This window comes from Diprion similis, chromosome 8 (genome assembly GCF_021155765.1).
Source record: "Diprion similis isolate iyDipSimi1 chromosome 8, iyDipSimi1.1, whole genome shotgun sequence".
Lineage (NCBI taxonomy): Eukaryota > Metazoa > Arthropoda > Insecta > Hymenoptera > Diprionidae > Diprion > Diprion similis.
In genome coordinates, this window is record NC_060112.1 from 8,125,408 (window position 1) to 8,146,570 (window position 21,163).

Here is a 21,163-nt window from a genome sequence, read left to right on the forward strand (position 1 = left end):
CTCGTTCACAGATCACCGGAAACTGATACGACAACGACGTAGCGAGGAATGGAATCAGTGTGTTTGCTTTTTCAGACCACAACCATATGTATCTGTAAACCATTTCGTGGCCCGTACACAATTCTCACTGATAATTTTTCTCCTTTTCAGACTTTTCTCAACGCCATCGTCGTACCGGTGAATCATAAACTGAATTGTTACAGCTCGCATCTATTGCAACGGACTTGATAGTTGCCCAAGAGTCTTTGCCCTGCTTTGGATAATTGCACGTGTAGTTGAATAACCCGCGCGTTGTTGCATATAGGTTTGTAGAAAGTATCAGATTAATTGCCCATCTAATTTCGACACCTGTACACACGTGTGCAATCACGAAATTTCCAATAATAATTTACGCCAGCTTTAACCGAAAATCTCCGCCTATAAAAAGGAGGGTAAACCAGATCTTACAGAAAATAGCCGAAGGCTAGTTAGAAATATGATGTGTAATCGCCGTGAATTTTATCGATCGTGAATTAAAATTATACATCAATATATTAGCAGAATTTGTTTTTTTTTCAGATTTATAATTGTTGGAATAAGGTTCATAATTAGTATAGTATGTAGTTAATGAGAAGGAAGCAGCGATCTCAACACCCCACCCACGCTACTTCATTGCTCGTAAATGTTGAGAGCCCGTATCTTTGAGAGTGATTACATGTAGTTCGTCCAGGTCATCGTATCACTTGACACGACAGACTTTTGTGATATGTAGCGCAAACGCTTTGGGTAAACAATTTATACGAATCACTGTTATTTTCTGCACAAATGTTTTACAAACATATTCACCTCACGGGTGGATGAAGTCTTAAAATGCACAAGGCCTGGCCGAGGTCCGATGCACTGCACACGTGGTATTGATATATGAAAATCGAAGTGTTTGAAAACTTGCGGGTAAATTATGGGGAAATATATGCATACAATTTGGGTATTGACACATAATTAGTATTTACGAAACTGCTGGATCTGTAGAGAGATTCTGAATATTTAGAGATCGTAAAATATTTTTATGACGATAAAAGTTACAGAACATTAATTATAGAGCTTCAATTTGGATGAAAAAGAAACAAAGAATTTTATGAAATGTAATTTACTATGGAATAATTTCGTAATGAGTACACGTGTAAGAAAATTTATGATAATTTTTAATTCGGTGAAGATAAGTTTGTATAGCTGCCAGTAGATGATGTTAATTAATTGATGAATTAGAGAAACCTACTAGATATTAACTTCAATTTCTTTACGATTCCATAATCCGCTCACTCCAATAACTACGGATGTATTTTATTCACAGGACAGAATTTATTATCCATGAAATTTACTGCTTCTACGTAAGTACGTAAGGTGTGAAAAATGATCACATTTTGAAGTTTATCTAGTTAGAAAATGAATGTGTTATTATCTAGACTTCAATAACGAGGCCTTGTTCAAATATGCACATAACAAATGTATATATTATTATTTTTGCATAAAAAAGGGATTTTGTACTCCAGAAATATACTTAAAACTATACCAAAAAGTTCGCTATGTTAAGTTATTTCTTTGGACCCTAAAAAAATCTCCGATAAACAGCGTTTGTCAGGCCTTCTAAAGCAGGTCCGTCGTCAACTGAATCATTTACTCTATTGACTTACAAAAAATGGAGATTGACTTACTTGTTTTACATCAGAAAATTCAAATTTTTTTTCACAAAAATGCAATCATTCAACGAAATCTAATTTCGCAACGCAAAGAAATGATTTTTCGCATGTAAACGGTAATTCTGGCTAAGTTTCAAAGATCGGTTCGATCGTTTCGTCAATACTTATGAGAAATTTGATTTTTTTAATTCACGCAAACAGCACTGTTGCCGCTATTTTCTATATCATTAAAAATACTACGACTTATTATAATTCTGAATATTACATTTCTCCCAATGCATAAATTCGTTTGTTGTTTAGCTCAATTTAACGTTCAAAATTTAACGCTCGGGCTCATTGGACTTATACGATAATACTGGAAGGTGCCCTGACGTAGTAGGTACTGGAATTCCGCGAGTCAAGAGAAAAGAAAAAGAAATGACGTGAACACCTGTTCTGTCTCGAACTCTGTTGGTACAGTCCGTCAGAAAATTTACATCGATTATCGTCGTATGGTACTGTGAGACCCTACTTCATGCGCCTATTCGGCGAATGATTGAATACAAATAAAGAGAGTTAGGGTATGAATAAAACTTGCGCGGGATGAGATTAACTTAAGTTGGTTGAAGCGTACAGTTTTTTCACCACTACTGAAGTCTAGAAGATTTAATTTCATACTTTTGAAACAACAAACGGATCGAGTCTAGAAAAGAAACGTTTATAACTGAGTTGGAGGATCTGAATGCAGATTTCGATGGGACTTCCTGTTTTGCTGAAAAGAAGAACGTTAAAATTGGCAGTATTCAGCTAATCAAATTCAGCATAAAGGTTTAAAATCGTGTAACGCAATTTGATAGAGCATCCTCCATCCCAGCAATATCGCTATTTGATTTCGGTGATCTCAAAATTACTCGGGATTGGGTCAAAATAAATGGCGAGAAAGTAATTGCACTTGCATATTTTTAATAAGCTTATCCTGATTTTTCGTGGCAAGTCTGTTTTGTTAGTATGAAATTCACCCTGATGAAATCATTCGTTTTTGCTAGTAATGAACAAAATTGCTCTTCGGTGCAGGATATGTTCCTGACAAAGTAACACAATCAAATAGCAAAAAGAACATCGTAGAATGAATGTATGTGATGAAAATATCATTCATAACGATACACATTTTTATTCATACGGCATCTCCAAATCAGCAAAAACTGCTTCTATACATATTATTATTGTCTAACAAAAAGGGCTTCAAAAGGTAATCTTCTATAACGTTCCAGATTGTTTGGCGTAAAAAAATGTCCCGTACTTCCAATGATATCGATAGAGTTCTTGTCAGAAGCTGCAGAGTTTAGTTTTCTTTTATACGTCTTAAATATTACATACAAACTTGTTTTGTATATTCTGAACGATTGATAAATTTTATAATTACTGACTGTGAACATATCATGACCCCGTTTCAGACTTCTGTTCCAAGTTAATAATTGACCCTCACGCTTTTATTTATTTGAATATTTTTAATGTTCAAATTAAACATGTGGATAGATTGAGAAATATTTGAATGATGAATTCAGCATCGTATTCATATTTCGCATTCGGTGAATATATTGAGAATACTATTTTGAACATAAAATATATTTAAAATACCTAAAAAATGTCATATTTTAACTCATTATCTCAGTAGGGGAGGATCAGATAGTCATCTTATATTATTTGGATGGATTTTTTCTCAGTTGTTGCTGTGTTCGCTTTCTGATTGTGATTTTTTTTATTCTCTCTTCAGTTTTCATCAGTCCTATTTTCTACTTTTTGAGTTGAATGTTCTTGAAACGCTCTTAATTAGGCGAGACCGTTTGTAAGCGAAGTGCCTTATATAATTACCTTTGCAAAACACGTCGGATTGAGAAATTTCCAAGCGTAGGACGTAGAAAATTGTAGGAAAATGTGATCATTTCATTATACAAATATTTACTGAGCAAGAGGAAAAATAAATCAGATGATTAGTAATAATCTTATGACCTCGTTATTTGGAGATATTGGGAGTGAAGGACGCTCCAGTCAAACCGTCCGTTTTAAAGACAAATGTTTTTGTCTATAAATTCGCAGCCTGACTTCCATAATGTTGAAATTCTTGAAACAGTATAAAAACTTGATATCTTATAAAAAAAATATATATATATATATATAGCACAGCATAACACCATGAATAGAGCATCTCAAGTGAGAATAGAAATGAGAAGATGTAAGCAGCAGCTTGTAAATTGTTTGTCACTTAATAATTCAAAAATGTTACAGTAATTATATTATATTTTCAAATTGATTAAACCCATAAATATTCACTCGGTTCTGAAATAATACTAGTAAAAATTGTTGTTTCAAATTAGAACACAATTGTGAACACGCGTTTTAATTAGATTGACATCTGATCGAAAGATAGTCTGTGAATTTGGTTTTTGTACCTGTAAAATTCTACCTCGCTTGCCCAGCTATATAAATGAAATATATCCTAATGCCATTGGCTCTTTATGTCAGACTCTACCTGAGATTGCATAAAAACCCTCACTCGAAGTACATCGGAAAGATATGGTTACTCAATGACGCATGAACGTCACAGTGTTGACAAAGATAGCTCATCGATGGCTATCGATATAGTCTCGGACTGGAATAACAATTTAGACTATCGAAAAACTTTCATCGCCTTTCATTCATATTTCAAAAAAAACATACTCAGACCAAAATATTTGTATTGTCCACCTTCATGAAGCGATCAGAAGCAGAACTGCCGATGAGCTCGCAAGTGATATTACTGGACTTGAAAAAGTGTAATTTCCTTCCTCCGTGGTGTTTTTCGGTAGTGCAAGATCGAATTCTCTTCTCGGATTGAATACCGACTGTCTGCCGGTGATGCCAATGGTCTTCCTCGAGATCGGTAAAAAAATATCGATATTCCTGACTATCGATAGGTCTTCGTCGTAGCTATAAACGAACATGAAAGTTCGAATCTAGCGCGCGGTTAGACGCCCAAAGCATCGCCGCGTCGACTCGTATTTATCGACCGCGAGTTGCTTAGGCGGGGGAACATCCACATCGCTTATGTCCTCATTGTTGGAAAGAGAAGAGAGTGGCGCCTACTGAGATCATAGGCGCGGTTAACAATAAAAGTGTGTTTATAGTTACCTGTCAGTTCACTCATTTCATAATAATAATCTGATTTGCTCAAGATGAATGCCTCGTGACGCGCTTCGTTGAGGTAAATTGAGAAATCCAACAATTCCTCACACTGGATATCACCGTCGTTCGATTAGTTGCGATAATACGTTCTTCTCTTTCTACGTGCAACGAAGAGACGAGTGTCTTCTTTGCGTCAGTGCATTGCGCGGTTCGTGACATTTTTATTCAATCGTTACGGCTCGATTTTACCAAGCCGAAACTGTTGCCCGAATTTTCAATGGCTAGTTTGGCCGGTGGATCCACCGGATTACTTCGTCCTCCAACGATGCTTGAACAGCTATTGGAGGAGATTAATTTTCAGAGGACAAAGGAGATGCGTCAGCTACTCAAAGACGGTTTGTACTACACCGAACGGTGTCGTTCTCTACATTATTTTCACACCATTATTTAGTGTGACGTAGATTGATAGGAAATTTTCGATGCAGAGGTGAAAAATTGGTTTTATCGGTTGGCTAATTCTGGCCGCCGTTCAAACTCTTTGATCGAATTCATGGCGGACAATCGATTGATACTTCGCTTCTCATTCGATTCACACGCTTGAAATCCTATGAATAATAATTTTATCATATCAAAATGTTTTAGGAGATAATTAAGGAGTGTAGATTTCTCACTGGTAAAAAAACTGATTTTTTCTAGAATTGCATCGTTACAGTAACTTCGTCGGTTTCAACCTCATGTACAACTGCTAACACTGAGTAACGTTAATATTTGAACAGTGTCTTTCAACTGACTTTTTACGGGATTGTAATTATTGTCAACTTCGGTATACACCACTTTCGATCATAATACTTACATGGGCACTTGAACACAAAACGTTAAAGCAGTTCCAACTTTATCAAAACCAGCTGCATAGGAAGACGTTCGTAGTTAGAGTTACCACGAGAAACATGGCAGTGAATTTTCGTAATTCTATACAGATTTTAATTTCATTTCTAATTTTAAGATTCAAGTTTGTAAGTTGCTGTAACGACGTATGAAAATTTGTTGTTTTGGGACTTTGGCATTGCCTGGAATCCAGGATACCATAAGATTGTGGGCGTAACAAATTCATTATACTTCAAAAAATGAACTCCTGTGGGTTAAGGCAAAGATTCAAAATGGTATTTTTATTTTGGAAGTTTGGTCCCGTTAATGTTACTACTTTCATCTTGTTTAGACTCATTTTGTTCTTGAATAGATAGAATAGATAAATAGAAATGATAAACGAAGCAAATCTTTGGCATACAAAAGTTTATCATTCATTCTGTAAAAAGATCCGCCAATTAATATTACCTCCGAATTTTTTATTACATTCTTTTTATTTAGTCTGGTTTTGCAAATAAGTTACGTAATTGGCAATAAGGATTGATTTCAATATTTTTTGTAAGTGAAGGTATTTTAGTCGTTATTTATTCATTTATTTTTTTTTTGAGAGTAGGAAAATTCTTAGCTAGGTCATCCCCTAAGCACTTACTTGAGTTAGAGTTCAAACGCCAAAGATTGTTGTTTTAGATTCGGGTTTCGTCATGCTCCAGGGTACAACGTATTGGACAGACTTATTCGTGCGTCACTTCCTATTCCAAGCAGAGCACACCATAGACGGTGACGATCTGCTATTTTTCGTACGCAAGAAACACGTCAAGACTTCGTCACGTTATTTACCCAAATTCGAAACAGAAGTTGACGTCTTCCGCAAGGATAGCAAGAAGCTTCCTATCGGCGATCCAGATATTGACTGGGAAGAAACTGTGTACCTGAATCTTGTAGTCCATCAATTTGATTACACCCTCACGTTGGCGATCTGCACAAGAACAAGCCCAAAAGAGCTGCAGGTATCCGAAAATAAAACGACGAATCAATCCCATCAACCATTTTTCAATTTCCCATCATTTTCTCTCCTCCAAGAAAAAGTCTAGTTACGATTTCTAAGCATAATCGTGTTTTCAGGTTCTTCGAAGACACTCGCAAAAAGTCTACGCTAGTCCAAGCCGCCGTCGCATGGATGCCAAAGGCGACCTGGAAGAAATGACTTACCCACACATCTGTTTTATGGTGGATAACTTTGATGAAGTTTTCTGTGATATTCTAGTCAGGGATGGTGAAATGGTCTGCGTTGAACTAGTGGCTTCGGATAGAGACGGTGCTGTTCAGGGCGTCATTTTTCTCGGATCCATCCGCTATGACGCTTTAAAGAAAGTATACGATGCTAGGGTACGTATGTAACTAAATTCAGGGTATTTTGAGGTGAACTTGGGTCGAATTGTTAGTTATCGCGCCTCATCAACGTGAGATCGTAACAGTGAATCACATAAAAATATAAAATCAGTCTAAGAATATCAAGTTGTGTACTTTGTGAGTGTTCAAAGTGCTTTAATTCTGGTGATTTTTATTCAAGTCTTACGTTTTCAGGTTCATTTTCACTGACTGGATTCTAATATGTTGTCTTGAAAACGTTTTAAAAAATTTAGCGAATACAATTGTTCACGATCGTCTGCTATACGATACTTAACACTAATTTATTTTATCCGCTCTCGAAATAACCAGTTTTGAAATTACTTTCTAACGATTTCCGGAGATCTCTGTCGTAAAGAAAATAAACACAAAACGTTAGCCCCAAATCAAAAACACAATCGTAATTTAACAGCAGTTCATGATAGATTAATAATTTTGAACATTTCAATTATAAATCTTTTTTTGATCGGCATTGTCGATATCTTAGGTTATGTGATTCGAATCAAATTTGGACTTACGTAACGGCTATTCTCAATTTGTGTGGTAAGAATTAAAATGAAATTCGTGAGTTAATTTTTTCGGAATGAGACAGATTTCATGAGACATCGCAGTGCTGCTAAACTGATTTTGACTTCGTCACTACCTCTTGCGAATCATTCTTCTTTATTTTTTCAGTCTAGTTTGAGTACAAAAATGGCACAGCGAATGACGTTCGGTCTTTTCTCTGGGGCAGCATCACAGAGGGTCGAGTTTGTTCGAATGAAAGGCCCTCAAGGTAGGGTCCGGGGCTCTCCGATTTCTCGATTTAAACGCTACTGACGCAGATTACTCTTCGAGAATGAACTCTACTCCATTGCTTCTTTCCCAGGTAAAGGTCACGCGGAAATGGCTGTGACAAAGCCGAAAGGATCGGGTGCCGAGACTCCAACTTCCGAGCCAGGCTACTGTGCTACAGACGCCTTATGGGATGCCGACTGGGATGACGCCGAGGAGATATTCATGTACCGTCACCAGAGACGTCTCTCAGATCCGAGTGCAAATTTGAACAACTTTGTTCGCGGCGGATGGCGGACAAAACCAGATTCTGCAGCCACGAAAGCTCGGTCAGAGAACGAAGGACTTGACTCGATGGCTAACGGGCTTAGTGAGATAGAAGCGGGCGATGTTCGGGATGGTAATTCGAAATCGTGCGGGACTTACGGAATGGTAACGATAGATGCGCGAATAATCGATGCACACGCAGGAGTAATTTTACAACATTCGCTGATTTTGTACGTATTTATGAAAGACTGCACGTGATTTCAATCGGTGATAATAGCGTTGAAATTTCAGTTGAAACACAATGAAATTGATTCTGTCGTTATTAAATCGTAAGACTCGAAAAGCATACTCAATATTTCTACCAGTTGTTTACACTCTGCATGCACATGTATGTATTTATGTAGCTGCACACACACTCGATCAGCAACTCGAAGCTTCTTTCAAATCCCTAGATCATGTGTAAGCATGACTCGTGAATATTATTTCTCAAGTCCATAGATTTTAAAAATCTATAATATTATGCTCCATTTTCAATACAGCTTCTCTTTTTCCTAGGTTAAATAGATTGAAAAATGGGTTAGAATAGAGCCAAAGTTGAAAGTCATTGTATCGAAAACTATATGCAAATGAATGTAGTAGAAGACTGTTTTTAGTACGGAAGAAGATTCGCGTTTGTCAAAGTAAGAGTGTTTTAGTTAGTCTATTTCACGTCCCTGTTCAATTATTTTCATAGAGTTTTTGTTGCTCTGATTAGTCAAGAAACGGCAAACTCTTTTCAGAAATATCTCACGCGGATAAACGTCATATTTGTACATAATTTTTCAATTTTTATACGTATCTTCGGAAAATGTGAGTAAATTATGCCGTTTGATAACGATAGTTAGATCGGACAACATTCAAACGGTTGATAAATTAGAAGTTGGCTCTTCATTTTTTGTTTTCCGAGCTTTCAGGAGTACCTTAAACCGGTAACTTATTGATCCCAAAATCGTTAGTCAAATACATTGATGGAAGTACTTAATTATCCTAAAAATATTGTCAAAGTACAGAGATTTTCACATTCGCTTCAAAAATATTATCCTTTAAATGTTTTGCATGGCAGATTTTTTTTTTTTTTTTTTAGTATTGTGACGATCTTCGTTTTATTTATTCGTTTTTACATTACGGCAATAACCGGAAAATTGAAAAGTACGAATGAATAAATATCGGTATGATTACAATAATAGAATAGATTAGAAGGTAGATGAAAAGTGGCTTGAAATGAGCAGAGCGAAGTGTGAGGGTGCAGAAAGCACACTGCAAAGTCAGGGCTCAGTCTGTCAAAATGAAGAGGCTTCCAAATGTAAGATAGGATGAATGAGTTGTGCGAAATGATGATGAACGCGTAACGGCATAAGATATAAAAATGGTCAATCAATCATCAATTTCTACTTCCTATATAGTACGAATCAAAATTATAAATCTATGCCAATAACGCGAAAAACATGATACCAAATTTTGTAGATAAAATGAAATGTATTAGAAACATAAGTGATATGAAGCATTTGCCGGAAATGACTCAGTAGTTATACCCACTGAAACCAGCAGCGAGATTTGAATTTCCTAAGCTTTTTATCTAATCACATTCACGATCTTTCGTCTACATTCAGCATGCTTACAACACCTTACGAGCAATATTATTTTCTTCAAACCTAAGATTAGTGAAATAATGAATATTGCGTCATTCTGCCCAATAGTTTAATTAGACTCAAAAAAACCAGGCGAAAAAGAAGCTGTAATGTCATTCCGTGATATCGATATACTACCACTAATTCAAAAACCTTATAAAAAGTTATCCTCACTTCAAGTAATTAGAACCAGGCTGACTCAATAATTACCAATTGTCAAAGTATGCAGCAGCGACGATTAACTTCTTCGACACACACAAAATGAAGTCCGACATTGGTTAAAAGTTATTATCTTAACTAGGCTTTTCAGAAAGTATAAATTTGATTCGAAGCTCCGCAGTCGCGCATTAGCACAACCAAAGAGATGTCTTTAGGCATGCGTAGTACACGACATTGTCAGAGCAGAATTCGGATGTATCACGAAGCGAGCACACGTACAAGAACACATCGTATTTCCGTTTACGAGCTTGTTTCTTTAATTAATTGTCGTTCCTGATTTGCTGGCTGTTCGTTTATAGCGGAAGTGCAGGAGACTTGCAGCTGGGGCGGGCGGGGCTCGCCGCACTCGATTGGAAATAGCAGAAGTCCACGCTCGCAAAGGAGAAGATCGCCTCTACTGCCTACGAGGTACGTCAACCGGAAACAACGAAACTCCCGGGAAGTTCCAAATGAAAATGTGTCACCCAGTCGCAAGGAGGCCTATCACGAGACTGGCGGTGAGTGAGTGCGGCGTGTCGAATGACATTCAAGTCTCTTCAGCGGATTCGATGGATTATACCCGGCTCTGTGGTATCGTGGAATCAAAACGTCATTTGATGTTGAACCGCAGAATGGAGTTCCAAATCGTGTTCGTGGGGTTGCTATGAAAATAAGGCGAAAGAAAACGTGTTGAGTTAAAATTTCAACGAATGGATAGTGTAAGCATGTAACTTCGAATTTCGTTCAAAGTACAAAGCCAATTGAAATTTAGAATTTCGTGCCATATCAGTCTTGAGAAAGATCTAAACATATTCATTTGCACATGATTAGAGATCTTAGAACGAAAATTATTATGAATTAGAGACTTTGAAGTCATTCATTTTTCCAGAGGTTAAATGATCGCGTATCTGGAATAGAAAAATGACCGGATTCGGAAGATTCCAAAGATTTCGAGTTACAGCATGGGCCAGAAAGGGCAGGAATGGCGGGTTTTTACTGGGGCAAACAAAGCGTTAAAGTCCGGATGTAGGATCGAGAACAGACGTGAAAATTTGGAAGTGCGATCGGTATGTTAGGAATACATATGGTACACAGTTCAAAGATTATTAATGAAAATGAAATTTTACTCGAAATCAATTTGTGATCGCGGCAATATGTTTCCCAATATGCATAACTTTCGATATTTCAAACCTGAATTTCTGTGATCAACTGATGATATGATATAAAAACTTTATCCGAGTCAGCTGGAAAATAATTTGCTCGTAAAAAATTGAGTTATACATCAATAAAATTAGAACCCCATAATTTTTGAACTTATGGAAAAAAAAACGTTTTGATCTTTGTAAGGTTAAAAGGATATTAAACCCTCGTCAAATACGGCGAATCGTATTTTGCAATGTTTAAATTTTTTAACTAATGAAATCTCTCCAAATGATTGAGTTTGTGATTGTACAAATCGAGTGAAAATTATCTACAAATACTCGGGTGTTTCCGTAAATTTTCCAAACTTTTCTTAGTCAACCGTCAAATTCATAAGCCCGATTATTTTTCGAAGTTTAAAAAGATTTCAGTTCTTAAGCAAGAGAAAGAATTGCGAAATCCGATTTGCAGTATTAGACAGAACTCCACCAGCCCCCTAAAATCAAACTTTCTAGAATCGATATGTGGTACCTGAACTATTTCTTTACATCAAAGAGCAGTTGCTTTACAAAAAGTCCACATAATTTTCCACCAGACTGTACGCCCTTGCGAAATCAGAGCCGTAGGGAGTGTCGAGTTCGGAAGTGAATTGGCGCGTTAAGAGACTAAATCAAAAATGTTTAAAGTGTTTTCACGATACCGAACAGAGCATCGACGGAGGTTTAACCCATACTCACTTGAGTTTCGTGATAGGCCCCCAGAATCACCATATCGAAGTCGGAAGTGAAATACTGCCGCCAGGGCCGTGTCTGACAGATGACAACGTACGTCAAAAGTTAGACTCCGGAGCAATATTAGTCCATGGAAAAGAGGAGCTGCCTCTAAATTACGCGGACGATAATCACACGGCGAGCACTGACGCCGATCACCGGATGTTTAAGAATAGCGAAAGTCTGAGCGCCGAGTCGCTCCATCGGACCATCGACAGTAGCGATATCGAACTCGCGAATGGAACGACGGTTATCGCCGATGACACCCTCGAGAACAAAAACAAGAACGAGTCGACGCCCTGCGACAAAAATGCAAACACTAAAATACCGCGAACCAATGGATGCGCCCAAAAACAAAGCGCGACACTCCCCAGAAGGCGAAGGAGACGCGCTCTTCACGGAAGCCTTCGAGGAACCCCGCTGCCGCCACATCGGGTCACCCCCGATGGTACAGCCATCTACTATTGGTGCGAGCTCCCGCGCCGCCCCGGTTCACAGGGTAATCAATCAGCCATTTTTATGACAATAATAGGAATAGTTATAACGATTATAACAACGGAGTTGATGATGCAAGTAATCATTAAGCTTGTACTATATCTACTATTATTTACTTGTCTAAACATGGCGATAGGTTTGAAATTCATTTATTCACAATCTGTATCGTAGTTCTGAACGCTTCGTTCTACTGCACACACTTTTTTCAGCCATATTTCTGTATTCCAAGCTTGTTTGCCTGCGACTACATATGACTTTTTTCTTCTTTCTTTTTTTTTTTTTTTTTTTCATTTTTGTAACTTTGTCCAGTTTAATTTTTTTTCTCTTCGATGTGCGTGTTTTGAAATTCTGACGGTATGGGTTACTCGCAATTAAGGTCCCTGAGTGTAGAAAAAGTTAGCGTCTCAAGCCTTTCAAGTGAAAAGACATTTCTAGATTCAAAATAGATGAGGCATTGAAAACAGATGGAAATCAAACGAAGGATGTGTCAGGTGTGTTAAACCCAGAAAAAGATATTAATAACAGCAGATTTAAATAATTGAAATTTATTATTAGATGGGAATAACTTTGTGACGTTTATATTACTGATCTGCGTTTCAAATGAGAACATCATAATATTTGTCTAATTTTTCTCGCGCAAGATTTACTAAATTTATGAATTGACTAATTCTACAATGTTGTTGCTAACTAATTTTACTAATTTTCAATGTTGATGACATATCTCTTCGAATAATGCATGAGTTTATTAATTGTGTGAGCTGTAATGATTTTGTGCGAAACGATTTATTGACTAACTAGGATACGGATATGGGAAAAAAATTCATCCTGCATGATTTGTAGAGTTTCATTTTCTTCGTAAGGAACGATGCCTTTTTATCAAAGCTTTTTGGACCACCAAATATTGACCGATAAATTCACATATAATATGTATACTTGGTTAGTCCTTGTTTGTGGCTTCATCAATCGCCGCCCAAATTCGCTGCAAATAATTCAACAACAATTCCTCAATTTTTTCACTTATTTTGAGTACCTGGTACAACGTGAATTTTTTTTTTTCTATCAGATAGTAGCACCAACGTCCACTAAAATCTTGCAGTTACAGATTTGTTTGAAAATTATTACTGTGACAGTAACGTATATATATACATATACTAGGTAACAATGGAACAACTAATTACATTTCCATTCTAAACAAATCGAATTCGAACTACGCTCTGCTGGTAGTTGTTGGTAAAGCTATGTGGAATGCATTTGAATTTTTCGTATGCTATGATTGGTATGATAAGAAAATACGAGATATCACTGCTTTAGAGTACATCGTATCGATAGAAGTCTACCACTATTAGTTACAAATTTTTGTGCACCAGAACGTGAAAATCATAACGCGTAGTGCAAGTATGGTAACATGCATATCGGCGGGTCTGGAAAAGTGCTTCGTGGCTTGAACTGGACCGGGATTCGAACCCAGAACCCTTCATTTTTTGGGTGACGGTTCTGACCATTAATTGTAAGCTATGCCGTTCAGCTACGGCCATGGTCGAGTGTACTGGTCACGAAACTCTATTACTTGGGGTGGGGGTCCCTTATGCTTATCGATCATGCTTCACAAGTTGTTCGTTGGACGTTTGACCATATATTGTAATGATTGAAATACTGGACCCATACATTGACCAAGTATGTTTAGCCAACCGATAGAATCTCATGGCATTAATGTTTTTAGAAAAGTAATAAACTTTTGCATCGTTTTTTCAATTGATAAATATCCCCCCCCCCCCCCCCGCTCGCCCGCCCCCCGTAATCCTTACTTCAACTATGTACTATGTACTACAGTATGTACTAACGTGACCATGTAACTAGTAAACCGAGTAGTTAGAAAACGGACATAATTCGTTCGTGCTATAGGTATGACCGGAAGTTGGCAAGATGAGGGCAATCTTTAAGAGTTGCTCTAGGTGGGGTATTATCGACTATTCTTTTGGTTCGATTGTAATGCTGCGAAAAATTTGGAATCGATGGTTTAAAAATTCATTTGATGCGTTTATATTGCGCATGATTGGAGACATGTATTCAGTGACTGACAGGGAAAAAAATAAACGATCAATCAGCTGTCAGAAACTAGTGACAAATTATTTAGAGAATCCAATTGTTTCGATGGTTGGAAGACCATTGAGCATTAAGATGTAGAAATCTCTGACCTTGGCTGTGGTGGAGGGTGTGGCGCTACGAAGTTACAAGTAAGGATGGTGTAGTGACCGATGTCCTGTCTGTCTGCTGGCAGAACTCGACGACGGAGCGTACAATCCATTGTGGACCATGCGTGGATTCACACAGACGTTTCACTTCTGGAAGGAGACGCGGCGGGCCCAGTCAGTTCCTCTCAACGCTTTCTTGACATATATCACGCTACCTTGGTGGAGCATAGCAAAAGGTAGGATGGAACTTTGGCAGAATTTGTATGAACCTGTAATCACTTTGTTGAACGTACTTCGTTTCGATGTTTCAGATATATTAGATCACAGAGAAGGTCCGATTCTGACCTTCTAGCCGGTCACGGAGGTAAATTTTCTCAAAATTCTTCTCTTACTTTACATTTTCGTGCAGTTTCAGCGTTAGTACATACATGGTTCTAACTGTATGAATGCATTGAAAAAATTAAACATTTTAAGGCTGATGTAAAAAAAAAAAAAAAAAATCAAATGGAAAGGTATATATACGTTCTATCCATAATGTACCAAGAAAAAATCTTTTTGATTATACAGTGAAAATATATTTCGACAAATACAGCGAATGAAAAGAATTTTTTATTCTAATATCCAGTTTCCAATCCCTCTTCACGTTGAAATACAATATTAGAACGAAAGACTACTTTTTTCACCATCGAGCCTCAAACTCAGATAAATTTTGATTCCGTGTCTTACTTATTCGTGGAATCATTCTTATCAGAGAACAGAGAACTTGGTAATACATAAATTTGAATTGATTATTAGCGATCGTTCACCGCTATAGCTTACTTGCGACCCTAATTTATTAATAAATAAATAAATGAATATTTTTAAGACTTATTAAGCATGGCATGGAGTACCATCTAGCTCTTACTTCACATTCCCCAAACTGGAAAATGAAGAAATAAATAAAATATAACCTGTGATCTTTATACTTTCACAATATCCGATGTTTTTCTGTCAAATTTGATCATACCTTTAATATTCATTTGAGATGAAATTTAACTACGACAAAATCAGAAGACTTTTTGTTTTTCTATATTTACCATTTTCATACTTGCACCATCCCCGACACTACCAGCTGCCACGAGATCCGATGACGCCGCTGCTCAGAGTCAGGTCACCAAGGACCTATCGTGTCATCGACTCAACAGGTTCATAGTTTAAAGAACCATAGTCACAATCACAGATAATTTTCAATCTTGTTCAAATACCCCCCCCCCCCCCCCGCCGCCGGTACCGCTTTTGCTTGGAAACTGACATCAACTCAACTGTCTGGAGCACCTCTCGTCTCTACCACGTCTGAAGCACGACTGGCCTCAAAATCGGCGCGTTAAAATCCCGTTCGGAACATTTCTATCCGATTATAGCGACTCCAGTGGCTGATCTAGGAAACTTTTGACTGAAGATAAGGGATCCTTTACTGTTACTTACTTCTTACGTAATTCAACTCAAATCTCTATTCATAGATACAATAACAAAAATATCTTTCTTTTGTTATCTTGACTTACCAAAGTGCTCTAAAGTGCTTTAAAAAATTTCGACAAATTTATAAAATCTTGTCAAATATCCTAGAATAAAGATCAATCATTATATTGCTGATTTGATCATTTTTTTTTTTTTTTTACAATATAATCACATAAACGAAGGAATACGTGAAGAGACGTGAAACGTGAGACGGTTTGGGCGAGGCACGGATGTGACCCCCCGTTACCACTTAAGGGTCAACTAAACGTTTCTTTCTTTTTATTAGCAATAACGTGAAGGTGAATTTTTTTTCTTCTTCTTTTAAATTGATATTTATTTTAATTAGTTGGTGACATCTATTATTTTCTACTCTATCAGAAATGATCTGACCGATTGACTTGAATTGGCGAGAAAATGTGACAATGCAAAACTGGAAATATGCAAAATATTAATACGTATTCGATATGCTCAGATGATACCCATCGAAATTCAACAAATTTTAACGTTTAGTTCTTTTGTTTCTAGACATACTATAGATATTTAGTATCTCTGGCAGATATATTACAGGGATATGCTATTTACAGTACTGTGTCGTATGGGATCGATCGTTTATTAACGTTTACTATTAACATACGTATCTATGAATTATTTGCCGTAGCTCTGTGAAGCAGTGTTACTGTGCATTATACCGCAAACGTGTGTACCATCGACACCTTCTCTCCGTAGTTACTTATAATCAAAGATGTATCTTTTAAAGTACCATACGAAGGTACAACATCACCTTGTTACGTGTCTTGTTCTCAGTGCACCTGTGTTCTACCTATTGAGCAAACGGATAAACGGTGGCATATTGATGAGGTGGTGGCATAACTTGAAGAGGAGTTTGTACAGACAACGACTTTCGTCTATAAATTCGACACCAGAGTCTCAAAGTGATGAAGTATATTATCTCCACTAGTGACAAGAAACTGAAACCCATAAATAGTCCAAGTAGGCCCCCAGTGTTTGCTGAAATTCGAATGAGGTATTTCAATTTTTCGTCTCTCATGTTTTTAGCTTGCATTTCTTACAGTAATTGAAATTCCATTCTATATTCGTTGCGCATACTTGTGACTCAAGTGATCTGGTGGAAAATGAAGTGAATAAAATTAATCTCCAAAAAGAGGAATGAACTTGTTAAATGAGACTTAATTTGCAGTCAAGATTTCATACCAGTCGAAAAAGTTTCAAGATTCGATAACTTGTTAGCGTAAAGATAATTCAATTCATTTCATATAACTAGTAATGAAAATTTGTATTTATACTTACACAATAGTTCAGTGAATCCGAATAATTCATTCTTCACATGTGCCGTAAATTGCGAATCCACAAAATATAGATGAACGACAGCAATGTTTTCTCTGAAAGTTAGAAAAAATATATTGGGTTCTTTCTAGTAGCGTCAAAGAGAGAAGTCAGTCAGGGGAATCCCCATTTATTAGGGGATTGAAAATTTTTCTCAATCGCGCACCGCTCATGAATTTTGAAAGTAAGCAGACCCAAACTGACGGCACCCACTTGGGGTGAGCTTCAATTCAAACACAACCCGAAAGTTTCCCCTCATTAAACGAGATTAATATTTTACTCACATGAAGTATTCTCTATCCTTCTTGATGTAGTCCGAATCAACGTCAAAACTCCGAACCAATTTGCTCTGAGAGAGTTCAGCGTTGTAATTTATTTCGAAGCACCCCGGCCAGCAATTACAGCTAGCCCTGTTTCAGAAATGAATTGTTTCTCAGTTTCTAGTCACAGTGTAACTATATTGGTCTGAATGTAAAAGTTACACGATGCATCATTTTATACTGCCAATAAGTAGTTCTGGTTTCTTTTGAAGCATTTCTTATGAAATTGTTGGAATGGACCTTACAATTGGTTTCCAACTTCATCCGTAGGCACTATACTAGGACTCCTTTCGACCTCTTAATCTTATTTAAATAGAATACACGGAGTTCTGAATGTTTTGGTAACCATCGAGTAACCTTTTCTAAGCGAATTGCACTTATTGTTATTGATTTGTAAATATTGATGTATTAACTCACGTTTGGCTTGCGTTGAACAGACTTGTAGTATTTTCGTCGTCGTATAGTTTCAATTCCATGATGAGTCGGGCCTGATCTGCACATTTCTCATCCTTTTTTCCACATATCGTGGTATTCGCTGATTCTAAGTAAACAATAAACATCGATATTCTGTTAAAAAGTTGCGAATCTTCGACGCTGATTACGTTATTAAGACTTGAATTGTCAACAAAATTTGCTTCTTGAATGCTGGATGTGAAATGCACTGTTAAAATATTTTTATAGTACTTTTTTCTCACTTGGCATATAATGTTGAACACAGCTACAAATTTCTTGTGTAAAGTTAGCCTCGCACTCCAGGATGCAGTTCCTTTGCGTGTAAGTTCTGTAGTACTTCAAAGATCTTTCCGAGGTAAAAAAACACCTTCGTTTTTTTTTTGGTACCCTAATTATCGATCTGCTTGCCGATGTAATGGTGGGTCGAATCACGATTCTTGTTTCTTTACCAGGTTCTACGGTAAACGCAAAATCTGCTATTTTTGGGGTTTCCACTGGATTATGCAGGAGCATCTGTTCAAAATAATAATTGAACTCTTAGAAAGCCAACAGACATCGAGAACTGAGGAAAAATGAAGGAATTTTTTCAATTTTCGATTGTAACTCTTGATTCATCGCTCGCAGGGTATTCGGGCTGCGCACAATCGAGTCTTCTCACAAAAACACGTTTTCGTTTACAAATTGATTTTGAGAATTTTCGTACTAGAATAGATGTCGAAGTGAGGTACGTCCACATACCTTAAAACCAATACTGGCGGTCGATGAACAGTAATACTCCGAGACTTCAGCATCGAGGACTAAAGTAAGACCGAGATGTCTTCCTGCACCATACGGTCTCCAAGGTATGGAATCCGCAGGTGTTTTCGACGCGTACCCTTTCTCCGGAGTCCAGTCAACACTTGTGAATGGGAATGTCACGTTGAAATCAGACATGTCACGCCTAAAAAAAAGTTTGATCAATCGTGCAGAAGTTATTATCTAATCAAAAGCATCTTAGGTTCAATACCATGCGCCAAGTACATTCAAGTATACACTAAATTATGTCGTTTCGTATGTATCAATTTCTGTTCAATCATACGTATGAAACACATGTAGACGCCCAAGTGAATCTTGCTCACGAAACTTTTGGAAGAAATGATATTCTTTAATGAAAACTAAACTGAAATATAACTTTCCGTATTACGGGGAATTTTTTAAGACGTTCTTAGGTGTGTTGTCGAGGTATTTTCGAAAGAATGATTTGAGCAAAGTTAACGCGTATTGTACTTACGGATTATAAAATAAGTATTTTCGATGCACGGCATTGAAATTACAGCAAATCCCTTCATCAGTCAATGTCGGATTGAAGATTTTTTCACAATCTGTAGTATTTTGATGCCATCGACATAAGAACAGCATATCTGTGCATGGCTGGGTGACCTGTATGATCGGAGACATTTGGTATTACAAATTATCGGTAGTCCTGGATCAATTGCAACAGAGAGATGCTAGTTCGTCAGTTTCACTCACGTTTATCATGAAACGTTGAACGTTGCTCCACTTGCCTGATTCCGAATCGAGGTCATCGGTGGATGTCCCATTCTCAAGGTTACAAATATCGTTAAGTAGAACTTTTTCCAAATTATCTTCTCTGAAACATGAAGTAATTTTTGTGATAGGAAAGCAGATCAGGTAACGATAACTTCCGCATCTCGTTCACCCTTATCGTATACAATTAGATGCTCTCACGTAAAACTGTTGTTTTTAATTATAATCAATTCATGGTGGTAATACTTTTTTACTCACCCTTGATTTATACGATCAGCTTCGGACTTCTTCGCATTGTTCATGTTACACACAGTTATAGATGGAAACGGTATCTCGACCAACGATACGGGGTCTGGACTGAGAGAAATTATTAACGGAGAATCTATCCACTTTTGATAAAGATTCCAGATGTAGTATGCCGCTGTCAAAACCGCCATGATGAATGAAATGATCCAGAAAAACCTGAAAACAGTTTTTCTGTGTAAATATTTTCACCCCACAAAGTGTGCGGCCTTGTGAATATGAAAAGTAGCAAAACTTTCTATCCATCCTGTAGAATGATTTCCAATTGAAAATTTCGGAATGTAAACAGGGCCGCCGAAAACGAGAAGAATAACTTTCACGCAAGTACCATTTTTATACGAGGCTCGATAAAAAGCTGTTACATGATTCAAAAATACTTGTATCTTACAAGGATCTTGAGATAATGGGGCAGATTTCTTTACAAAATCAAGTGTCAATCTCACCTTTCGAGAATCGACAAAGTGGTATCTCCGACATATCTCAGTCCATGCAAGCTACTCGTCAAGCAATACTGCTGCACAGTAACACCGATTTTATTCTTCTTGAGGCAAAGATGACTTCCATCTCTCGGAAACTGTAATCTAACACAATATCGCACTAAAGCTTGCAGTCCATTCTTAATTTTTCACTTTCACCAGTGTCGTGAAGTTCAAAAGCCTGACTGGAAAGGCTTTAGAGATTGAATGTCAAAGATATCGTGAAAGCATCTTCGAGGAAAATTGATAAACAAATCTGTCAGAGCTCCAAAATTTTTGCACAAACTGAAGTCTGAAATGAGCTGATCTCATAATGGATCCAATAAAATTACACTGCATTTGAAAGACAATGAGAAGCCTTTTCGCCTAACAAGACATATTTGAAAATCATTTCAACCAAAGAAAAATTTTCAGACTAAAGTTCACGAATGACAGGTGGACCATATTACCTGGCATCCTTGTTCTTGTCCTTTGTGGAATTAATGTTTACAGCCGCTGAGACATTCTGATCCTTCTGCCTTGTTACGAAGTTATTTCGTCGAGGCCGCACATTCGAATCTCTCGCGTTGTACATGACCTGGGAAAATATTACATAATGTCTCCCAGGGGATTTAAGGCGGGGAAAAAATATGAAATATAATTAGTCAATATC

The 21,163-nt window shown here is 37.2% G+C and overlaps 2 protein-coding genes across 3 annotated transcripts; one reads left to right on the forward strand and one right to left on the reverse strand.

Moving 5' to 3' along the window:
* The first annotated feature begins 4,756 nt into the window (after nt 1-4,756).
* Nucleotides 4,757-15,181, forward strand: LOC124409041 (uncharacterized protein KIAA0930 homolog). 2 transcript variants are annotated; one of them, XM_046886433.1, is made up of 9 exons: nt 4,757-5,212; nt 6,369-6,688; nt 6,804-7,067; nt 7,764-7,863; nt 7,957-8,262; nt 10,315-10,512; nt 11,888-12,403; nt 14,678-14,827; nt 14,903-15,181. In XM_046886433.1, the coding sequence occupies exons 1-9, from the start codon at nt 5,095-5,097 to the stop codon at nt 14,941-14,943; spliced, it is 2,013 nt and encodes a 670-aa protein (XP_046742389.1). In that variant the 5' UTR covers nt 4,757-5,094; the 3' UTR covers nt 14,944-15,181. The 2 variants fall into 2 exon arrangements, with proteins under 2 accessions (XP_046742389.1, XP_046742390.1); XM_046886434.1 differs by lacking the exons at nt 10,315-10,512; nt 11,888-12,403.
* Nucleotides 15,182-16,803: 1,622 nt separating this feature from the next.
* On the reverse strand, nt 16,804-20,568 carry LOC124408722 (pickpocket protein 28-like). Its single transcript, XM_046885860.1, has 9 exons — nt 20,479-20,568; nt 19,991-20,194; nt 19,715-19,835; nt 19,476-19,624; nt 18,944-19,145; nt 18,448-18,718; nt 18,170-18,293; nt 17,397-17,488; nt 16,804-17,096 (listed from the first exon to the last, which is right to left on the reverse strand). Exons 2-9 carry the CDS (start codon nt 20,167-20,169, stop codon nt 16,909-16,911), a joined length of 1,326 nt encoding a protein of 441 aa, XP_046741816.1. The 5' UTR covers nt 20,170-20,194; nt 20,479-20,568; the 3' UTR covers nt 16,804-16,908.
* Nucleotides 20,569-21,163: the final 595 nt, after the last annotated feature.

Coding starts and splice junctions, on each gene's coding strand:
- LOC124408722 (XM_046885860.1), bottom strand. CDS start 20,169: ATGGCGGTTTTGACAGCGGCATACTACATCTGGAATCTTTATCAAAAG. Junction 19,146..19,475: donor AAATACTTATTTTATAATCC/GTAAGTACAATA, acceptor ACTTTTTTTTAG/GCGTGACATGTCTGATTTCA. Junction 18,294..18,447: donor TGTTCAACATTATATGCCAA/GTGAGAAAAAAG, acceptor TTGTTTACTTAG/AATCAGCGAATACCACGATA.
- LOC124409041 (XM_046886433.1), top strand. CDS start 5,095: ATGGCTAGTTTGGCCGGTGGATCCACCGGATTACTTCGTCCTCCAACG. Junction 7,068..7,763: donor AGAAAGTATACGATGCTAGG/GTACGTATGTAA, acceptor TTATTTTTTCAG/TCTAGTTTGAGTACAAAAAT. Junction 8,263..10,314: donor AGCGGGCGATGTTCGGGATG/GTAATTCGAAAT, acceptor GTTCGTTTATAG/CGGAAGTGCAGGAGACTTGC.